Source organism: Charadrius vociferus, unplaced genomic scaffold (assembly GCF_000708025.1).
Source record: "Charadrius vociferus isolate BGI_N301 unplaced genomic scaffold, ASM70802v2 scaffold356, whole genome shotgun sequence".
NCBI classification, from domain to species: Eukaryota; Metazoa; Chordata; class Aves; order Charadriiformes; family Charadriidae; genus Charadrius; species Charadrius vociferus.
In genome coordinates this window covers 230442-240290 of record NW_009648717.1, presented here as the reverse complement: position 1 = coordinate 240290, position 9849 = coordinate 230442, and the positions used below count along the sequence as shown (strand labels likewise).

Sequence of the window (9849 nt, the reverse complement as noted above, 5' to 3'; positions counted from 1 at the left end):
CCCCCCACCCCTGTTCCCCATGTCCCCTCCATCCCTGTCCACTGTGTCCCACTCCATCCCCACCCTGAATGTCCCCTCCATCCCTGCCCGGGGTGTCCCCTCCATCCCTGTCCACTGTGTCCCCCTCCATCCCTGTTCACCATGTCCCCTCCATCCCTGTCCGCTGTGTCCCACTCCATTCCCACCCTCAATGTCCCCTCCATCCTTGACTGCAGTGTCCCCCTCCATCCCCGCCCTGAACGTCCCCACGCCCCTGTCCCGGCTGTCCCCGTCCCACTCCCTGCGGGAGGGGAAACTGAGTCACGGCCGCCGGGGGATCACGGAGCCTCCGCACCGCCAGGGGGCGCGGGAGGGTTGGGGAAGGGGAGGCCCCCGCGCCTGCGGCTCCGCCCCTCTGCGTCGGGCGGAAGTGCGTCATGGCGTCGAAGGAAAGCACCAGTGAAAAAAACAGTTAAATATCATAATCCTATCCCACTCTATGTACCTGTCCCTAGAGGAACAAGTCCAAATCAGAATGCATGCCCAGACTGATTTGAGCACTCTTTGTGCTCTACAGTCAGATGTAAAGGGTCAATGAACCTCAGGTGTTCCTCTAGTTGGCTTATAGAAATATCAGTAAGGCATTATTTCTAGAAGTCTTACTTCAATAACTGAAAAGTTAGTTGTTTCTTCTCCCCCTCTCAGGAGGCGGCTGGACTACGTGAACCATGCCAGGAGGCTGGCGGAGGACGACTGGGCAGGGGTGGAGAGCGAGGGCGAGGAGAAGGAGGAGGGGGAAGATGGGGAGGAAGAGGAGATGGACGTGGATGCTGGCAAGAAGCTGCCCAAGCGCTATGCCAATCAGGTGAGGAGCTGCCTTGCCTCCCCAGGACGGGGTGTGGGTGTGAACGCAGGGCAGGGTGAGGGATGCGGGGTGGTTGAGGCTGTGCTGCAGATGGTGAGCAGCCATGATGCTGCGTTGAGGCTGAGAATAACGTGTCCTGCCTGGCTTGGTGCTCGGTGAGGAACCGTGCCTTGGTTCTGCCCCTGAGACGAGCTGCAGTCAAATGGAGGACAGGTGGAGGTGGGTTGCCTGTGTGCGTTAGGAGATGTGCTGGGGGATGGGGTGCCATCCAGAGAGACCTGGACAAGCTCAAGAAGTGGGCCCGTGTGAACCTTATAAAGTTCAGCGAGGCCAAGTGCAGGGTCCTGCACCTGGGTCGGGGCAACCCTCGGTATCAATACAGGCTGGGGGATGAAGGGATGGAGAGCAGCCCTGCCGAGAAGGGCTTGGGGTGCCGGTGGATGAAAAGCTGGACGTGAGCTGGCAGTGTGCATTTGTGGGAGATGCCCCATACCTGGAAACATTCCAGGTCAGGTTGGACGGGGCTCTGAGCAGCAGTTGAAGATGTCCCTGGTGGTTGCAGCGGCACGGACTAGATGGCCTTTAAAGGTCCCTTCCAATCCAAACTATTCTGTGATTCTATCATGGCAGCTCAGCTAGCAGCATTTACGTCTTGTTGTACAGCAGTCAGTTAAAGACTTCCATCTCTCCTCATGTCTGAGACTAGGAAGGAAGGGAAGCCTCAGCTGATGGGTTTTATCAGCCTTGGCTGCCTTATTGGGCCTAAAAGACATACAGCCTTTCAGGTGATCACAACCAGACAGTCTCTGAAGAGGCCAACTTGTCTGGGCTCTTTACTCCTAGTATTTAGGAATCTCTGAGCTCTGCCATGAATTTATAAATTAATAAATAAATAAATTTAAAGTGCTGGAGTGGGGGCCAAGGTACAGAGGTGCCCAAACGAGGACTGTGAGCCCCGTGCTGTAGTCTGAAGCTTAGTCAGCAGCTGGGAAGCAAGAGAAGGACTTGGGAGAGAGTCTGTTGTGGAGGTTGGTTTGAGAGAGGGAAGGAGCCCCTTTGGTGCTGTAGTGCAGGGTGACAAGTAGTGCAAGGTTCCCTCTGAAGCACCCAGTGTAGCTGTAGGAGCCAAGTTGAAACCTTCTCGCTGTGAGTTTCTCATAACTTCAGGAGAGTTGTTGCTAACTGCTTGGGGTTTTTTTCTGGATTTCTCCGTAGCTGATGCTGTCTGAATGGCTGGTCGATGTCCCATTGGATCTGGAGCAGGAGTGGGTTGTAGTGGTGTGTCCCGTCGGGAAAAGGGCGCTGGTTGTGGCATCCAGGGTAAGCCGCAGCAGTGGTGGTGTCTCACCATTTGATAAAGGACCCGTACCCATTTCCCAACCAACATAAGACTGGCCCATGTGTATTGCCTGACTTTTTTTTTCTCTCCCATTTCCTCACAGGGCACAACAGCAGCTTACACCAAGAGCGGCTTCTGCGTCAACAGGTTCCCGTCCCTGCTGCCAGGGGGGAACCGGCACAATTCAACCAGCGAGAAAGGTAATAGTGTGAGGAGGCTTTTGGGATAGAGAGAGGGGAACCGCCTGCTTCTCCCTGTGTGTGTGCACGCTGGCAGGCTCGGTGCGGCTCCTTCAGCTCCCTGGCTCCTGAAATCGTGCCCTTTTGTGGTGCCAGGGGAAAGTTAGCTTCAGGCCTGTTTGTGTGTCTCTGGGTATAACTAGACATGGACAATGTCTTATACTTTTATACTAGATAGGAACATATTTTAATTAGCTGCCTGGTTAACTGACACTCTTAAACCTCAGCATCTTCTCTATCTTCCAACAGAGAGCTGTGTACAGTGCCCTGTCTTAATACCTCCTGCAGTTGCTTTGCTTGCCCTGAGGAGGGGTTACTGTTGCGTAAATGCCTTTTTCTGAAGCACGCCTTTGTTTGACGTGCCTCTGGCGGTACCTTTGTAGCCTTGTTGGACTCCAAGCTAAAGGCTTTCTGTGGTCGCAGCTTCTGTTAGCGGAAGGGGATCCCTCTGCACCTCTTGGCCTTATGTCAGGGCAGGCTTAACGCAGGAGGCATTTGATCTGGCATTTACCTGTTGGGTTGGGCAGCCCCTGGAGCATGTCTGGACCTCCCTGTGTTTGTGTGCGCAGTGTACTGCATCTTGGACTGCATCTACAATGAGGTAAAGCAGACGTACTATATCCTCGATGTGATGTGCTGGAGAGGACACCCTGTTTATGACTGCCAGGTACTGAATCTCCCCGCTCTGCCCTGCCCTGCCTTTTGTTCCCTGTTCTGTGAGTTGCTTTGCAGCCAGCACTGGACATAGCCCACTGCGCAGCAGGATGGATATTTCATTTAAGCACCAGCATCTTTACAGCTTGTGGGCTGCTGGGTACTGGAATAATTGGGTACATCTTTCGGGAGAAATAGCGGAGTTCAGGGTGCTGGCTGGTTCTGCAGGTGAAGCTGAATTTGTAAATCTCCCAGGCAAGTGCAGAGGAGTGGAGTTGCTCGGCAGGTGCTGATCGGTGGATGTGTGGTGGATAGTCATTAAGTCTCTGCCTCCTTTCACAGACCGACTTCAGATTCTTCTGGCTTTCCTCAAAGATCCAAGAGGAGGAAGGGCTGGGAGAGAAAAGCAGGATTAATCCAGTAAGTTCTTTTGTCACAGACCGAACCTTTTTTTTTTTTTTTTTTTTTTTTTTTTTTTTTTCCCTCACAGATCAGGCTTCAAAATGTACTTCTGATGAAATGGGATGCCATGTTCAGGATGTAAATAGAACCACTGAGTATTGTAAATGAATGTCTTTTTTTTTTTTCCCCAAGCCAAAGTGCAGAGGGAGATCAGACTGCAGGGTATCAGCTAACTTCCATGCCGTTTTTAGCTTTCCCTTGAAATGGAATGGAAAACCAGTGTGGTTTCTACAGGGGCAGTGTTAGTCGGCAGCCTGACTACAATGGAATTTATTCTTGCGTAGTCTTGTGGGCTCACAAGGCAAGGGGAAAGGCTCATAAAGCTTTAGCCTTCCCTCCTGCTTAAATTAATCATTGAAGTTGTCGAGATGGATGCCGGATTACCACCTGGAGTCCCTGCTGAGCAAGGATAAAAAGTCTTCCTTTGAAGACTTCCACGTGGAGGTCAGACCTAGAACCCACAGCAGCTTGGAAAGTGATTTTTGGGGACAGACGTAAGAGATTTGGCAGCCTGGCTTATGGAGCGCAGTTTGCAAAGCAGGACCTGATCGCTGTGCGGCCTCCGTGCGTGCTCAGACACAGCTAAGCAGAGCAGCTCCTGTGGGTTAAGCGGATCGGTCATAAAAGGGGATGACCGCTCCTCTGCCAGCAGCGAAGGAATCTATATGTAAAGAATATCCTGTTCTGACTCCCATGGCAATATCCAGAAGACAGCTACCTAACGAAGAGGGGGTTGTTTCAGCTTTCATTTCCTGGGTGGAAAGATCGGCTTGGCTGAGCCAGCAGCCTGGAGCAGACGTCTGTCTGCTTTGCATCCTGCCCAGAGGCCATCATTTTCTATTTTGGTTAAAAGAGCATCTCAGGGTCAGCTCTCCTGAAATGTCCTTCCTGCAGCCTTAGATGCTTGGAAAAGAGGTATTGGGAGAATATGGGAGCTGTGTGCCGAGTCTCTGCCATCCACCTCTCTCATTAAATGCCAGAGAGGGGGTCATTTGGAACTGGGACGGTAAAATACCTGAAATAGATCTTCCTGGGCCCTCTAGATTCCCTGCTGCCTGGGCATCGTGATGGCAATCCCCCGGTTTTCTTTTAAAAGTCATCTTGTGTTGCAATGAGATTTATAAAGTTGCAGCGATGTACGTGCTTTACCCAGCATTGCTGGAGAGATGGCAGGGATTATCTTTAAAGACTTTTCCCACCCCATCCTCTCCACTAGCTGGAGTGATTTTTGTAGGTTTTCACACAAGCATTTCCAGTGACTTTAGTGGGGTATGATCGGCACCGATGGGCAGCTTGGTCCTGTTGTTTTGTCTCTAGATCTGCGGTTTGCTTCTGAATCGCATCAGAAGACTGTCTGTCCCAATAACCCGTAGTAATCGCAGATACCAGTCGCTATGGCAAGAGTAAGGAGTCAGGGTACCTGTTGTGTTCCCCCTGACTTTGTCAGCCAGTGGTTGTACCTAGACCATGGAGTGAATGGCCACCAGGGACCTGCCTTTCAGGAGCTGGTCTAGTCCTCTTTAGAGCCTGTTTGTGCTTTTGGGTCCCCAGTACCCCGTGGCAGGAAGGCCAGCAGTTTAATGATCCGGTTCCTGCTTGAGATCTCCTCTCTGGTTACTTTGTCTGCTGCCTGTCCCTCACCCCGTCTCTCTCATGCTGGATTTCGCGCTGGGGGAAATCCTTCCTTCGTAGCTGTCTCCACACCAGCGCTCGATTCGGTGACTTGTTCTGCTTTAGGCCATGCAGTTGTCTCTTCTAACCCTCTCTTACTCTTTCAGTTCAAATTTGTGGGCCTGCAGAACTTCCCCTGCACCTCGGACAGCCTGTGTAAGGTTCTGGCTATGGACTTCCCCTTCGAGGTGAGAACACGCAGGCAGGGGCCTGGACCTCAGCCTTAGAGACAGCCCCGCTGCGCATCTGCCGCTGCTTGGAGAGAGGTGCATCCCCTTTCGCTTGGGAGCTGTGCTCTCCCGAGGCCTGCGGGAAGCTTACTGAGCTGCGCTGTTGTTTCTCTGTATGGGGCACCGATACCTTTTATGCACGTGGCTGATTTGTTACCCTGTCACCAGGTACAGGCTGCGCCCAACCGAACTAATTAGCAAGAGTTAAACGCCAGCGTTCCCTGTGTTTGGGCTGCCTTTCCTGCTGGTGGCTCTTGTCTGAAGGAGCTCTGGGGAGAAGGGGGTTGATGCGGGCATGTAGACTGCCTCCAGAAGCAGCGTAGCTCACGTTCACCTGGCAGCGTGATGGACAGCTGACCTTTTTAGGGCCAAAGCTGGTACCGCCTGCTGCCCCGGGTGGGTTTGCATGAGTACCGGCGTGAGGATAAGTGCGGTGTGCCCCCTTAGGTGATGGTGGTCCTCGAGAGGTCTGCGGGGTGGGGGCAGTGGTGTCTTTCTCTGACCTCTGTCACAGGCTCTGTGTTTCCTTAGTCTAGCTACTTGTCTGTGTGGAAGGCACCCAGCTGTCTCGTGGTTCGTGGGGAGGAAAGAGAAGGGTGGCGGGAAGCTCCCGGTGGTCTCTGAGGGGTCCAGGTGTTAGTGATGGGCGCCTGAGACGTACTGGTGCTGGGGGCACATGGCTGTAGCAGAAATGGCTGGAAGGGGTTCAGATGAGGCTGACCTCCCGCTCCTAATGTTGGATCTTTCGGAGGGGATAGCTCCAGCTCTGCTTTTTACTCCAGTCAGAACCAGCAGGCTCCTGCTGCTCAAGGTGACCGTTCCTCCAGCAAGAGCGGCTGAACAGAACACCTACATGTGCCTCAGCAGCTTTAGAAGTTGGTGCTGTTGTGCTGTTGAACCCTCTGCTGACCTGTGGGAGAAAGGCAGAACGAGCAACTCGGTGTGCCACCCAGTTGGGCTCCGTGTAGTTGTGAGCAGCGAGTCGGGGGCCCTGGTGAAACAGCTCAGGCTGCTTTTGGTGGCTGTCCTTGCCAACTTGGCACTGAAGCGGAAGAGGCTGGAGGAGGTGGTGGCATTCCGGCATAGCATCAGCGACAAACATCTGGGAGCCAGAAGCTCCTCCGGTGGCTGCAGCAGTTCCTGCGGAGTGCCCAGTCTCAGCCCTAGATCAGGGACAGCCTCTACAGAGGTTGCTTGTCCTGCTAAGCCAAAAGCCACCTTGATTTGACTATGCCTCTTGTGCTCTCTCAGCCCGAGTTTGTGATCAACATAAGTGCAAGTTTAAATTTACGGGAGGATAATTTGGCTGTGAGGGCTGACTTTGCCTTCTGCTTGTCGGAGCCAGCACAGTCATTGGAGAGAGTCGGAAAGTCCCAGCCCCTGCTCCGAACGCAGATTGGGGAATGTGGAGACGGCATCCCAGGTTTCCTGCAGCTGACTTGCTCAATTACAAATGCCTCTGAGTGCCTCTGTAGAAACAGTCATTCCCGTCTTTGCTGATTTCATTCCTTCCTGAGGCATCTGCTCCCACGAGAAAAGGCTGAGGAGTATTGCCCCACTGCGGTCAGAGCAGAAACGTTTTGAACCACAAAGGAGATCGTTGCGAAACGCCCGGTGAGAGAGATGGAGTTGATCAGACTCTCCCTTATAATCCAGCTGTGATTTGCCCCCAGGTTCTCCGGCCGATACATCGGGGTGCGACCCCAACAAGTGAAACGTGATGTCGTTTGGCTCAAAGGCGGCCGGTAACCCCATCGTGCAGCTGCCAGGAACGGGAGGGGAGCCCTGGGTCTCTTCGTGGTGTGCCACGAGAGGGAGCCCAAGAAACCGTAAATGGCTCCCGCCGACGGCACGTAAAGAACGAAACTTTGCAGGAGGCAAAATAGAGCCTTGCTATAGATAGTGCAGTGTAATAGAGGTCTCCGGTCTCCTTATGCCTGGGCCCAGCATCTTGTGATCCTTACGTGTGGTGGCAACAGATGTGATCGTTGCTTTCAGACCTTACTCTTCAGAGTTAATCTGTAACCTTAGAGTTAGGACCTGATGCGCGACATTCAGGGGAAAGTCTTTTTCCGCTGAATTCGGTGGACTTTGGATCAGTTGACTGGCACTGAATTTGAAGTGGTTTTTTGGAGGGGATCTTAAGAGCTACTGTCCTACTCACGGATCTAAATAAAACATCCAGGTTTCCATAAAGGCAGGGGGGAGCCAAAGGCTCTGAGAGACACCTGTGTGAAGGAATGGGTGTATTATTAAGCACCTAAAATCCGAAAAGCGGGGCCATGAAACGGGAAATGCTGCTAAGCCTGTTTCTCATCAGGTTCGGTCGTTTAGAGACTGCGTTAGCGCTTATTCTGATGTGGCTGTTGTCAATGCGGTGACTCGAGGGAGGGACCCGGCCAAGAAATTAAATAAACTGGAAGGAATACAGGAGTTGCAGTAACTTAAGAGAAATCAGGGGAAGGAAGAACACAACCTAACTCTCCGCCAGGGTGGACTCCTTTGAATTCTCCAGCTCGGGGAAGATCTTTGGAGCTGTCTGGAAGGCAGAAGCCTTTGCAGGCTCTGTTCTTTACCAAAACATTCCTGTGGGTGCCGGAGAATCCCCCGTTGCTCGCCAAGTGCCGCACACCCGCAGGAATGGGCTGGATGTGCAGGCGTGGTGCTGGGGTGCCGTGGAATCTGGCTCTTCCCAAGTCTGCCTGGGAGGCAGGGAGAGGGAGAAGCTTTGTACTTTAGATATCCAGAGGGTTACACAAGCTCATCGTGATGTTTACTGTTCCGGTTTCATGTTTTCCTAGCACAGGAATCCCCCTTTTTCTGGGATTATTTTGCAAGATCTTAACAGTGACTGAAAATTCCGGACAGAGTAGTGCGCGAAGCTCTTTTGCACTCATGCTGGAGGTTAGCATCCGTGGAACCGAGATAGACGTGTGCTGCTCTTCGCTCAGCCCGGCTTGCAGTCCAGCACGGTACCAGAAATCGCCTCGATCCGCTTGGTTCACCCATATAGGTGCTGTTCTACCCTATATATTCAGGGGGCTGGAGGCTGGGGCCTGGGAGCAACCTCTTCTGCCCCCTCAGCCCCTCTTACTCATAGGCTAAATGGCCTTTTAAGAGCTTTTAGGAGGCTGAGCTAAGAGGAGCACCACCTCCAGCGTTAGCCAGCCTGGCAGCGGGATCTAACCTCGCAGAGCACGCCCCTGGGAAGCGCAGGAAGACGGGGGGTGGGGGTGGGTAAAAATCCCTTAGCACGGCGGGGAAGCGGGGAAAACGTCAGGCAGCTGCAGTGTTGCAGTGTGTGGAAATAGCAGCACAAGATTAGGGCCTAAACCTTCAAAGTCCTGAGTGCCCTTAACTGTCATTGATTGCTGGAGAAGTTCTCTCTTGGGAAACATTAAGAATTTATTTTGCATAAGCCAGCTGAAAGAGCTGCAGCAGCGTTACGAATCAGGGCTCCTTGGCGTCACGCGCTCTGACTAATTACTCTCCAAATGTATTATTTAAAATAACCTTAATCCAGTAAAGTGGCCTTTCTGTGCGCTGCCTTCTTCAGAAACCTGATGGCTTTTCTGCAGAATGGGATCATAGCAACTAGACGAAAAGTGCTGGTCGGTGCCGAAATCGTTTGCCATTGAGGATTTAAAGCCATCCGGCAGTCGCTGGGCTTGCGCTGATCTTTCAGGACAGCGGCTCTGCAGGTTTCTTCTTTCCCTTCCGCTATTTATTGCGCTGCTTGAGGAAAAATGATCCAGCTGGTAGTTTTGGCCTGTAAACGGAGAGCGGTGCCGTCGTCTGGCGCTCTGTCATCCACCTGCAAAAGCCTCCAGCTCTGGCCTTTCATTCACACTCTCCCTCTCTCTCTTTCCTTTTTACAGGTTGATGGACTTCTCTTCTATCACAAGCAAACCCACTATACCCCCGGCAGCACCCCGCTGGTGGGCTGGCTCCGGCCTTACATGGTACCCGAAATCCTGGGGCTCGCCGTGCCCGCCACCGCGCTCACTGCCAAACCAGACTACGCTGGGCGTCAGCTCCAGCAGATCATCGAGAGCAAGAAGAGTAAAAAGCTGGCAGGGGAAAAGGGTCAGCCGAGCAGCGCGGCGGCTGCGAGGAACGGACATTATGAGCTGGAACACTTGTCTACCCCTCAGCCAGCAAACTCTCTGGAGGGTCAGGACGAAGCAGTGAGCCAGATGGAGAATTAGGCTGCTGGGACAGACCGGTTGGGTAAGGAGAAAGCAAAAGGTTCCCCGCTTCTCACTGTCGCTCACGCTCCCTGAGAGGGGGGCAAAGGTAATGATAGGATGGTTTTGTTTAAAGGGCACGGAAGTGGAATGTCTCACTCCCAAGTGCTGCTGGATTATTTTTTTTATTATTATTATTATTTTTATATATTTTTTTTTTTCC

The 9849-nt window shown here is 52.7% G+C and overlaps 1 protein-coding gene across 1 annotated transcript; it reads left to right on the top strand.

Moving 5' to 3' along the window:
• Positions 1 to 416: 416 nt before the first annotated feature.
• On the top strand, positions 417 to 9810 carry SNUPN (snurportin 1). Its single transcript, XM_009886705.1, has 8 exons — positions 417 to 421; positions 685 to 844; positions 2060 to 2164; positions 2287 to 2383; positions 2992 to 3089; positions 3419 to 3496; positions 5317 to 5397; positions 9318 to 9810. The coding sequence occupies exons 1-8, from the start codon at positions 417 to 419 to the stop codon at positions 9645 to 9647; spliced, it is 954 nt and encodes a 317-aa protein (XP_009885007.1). The 3' UTR covers positions 9648 to 9810.
• Positions 9811 to 9849: the final 39 nt, after the last annotated feature.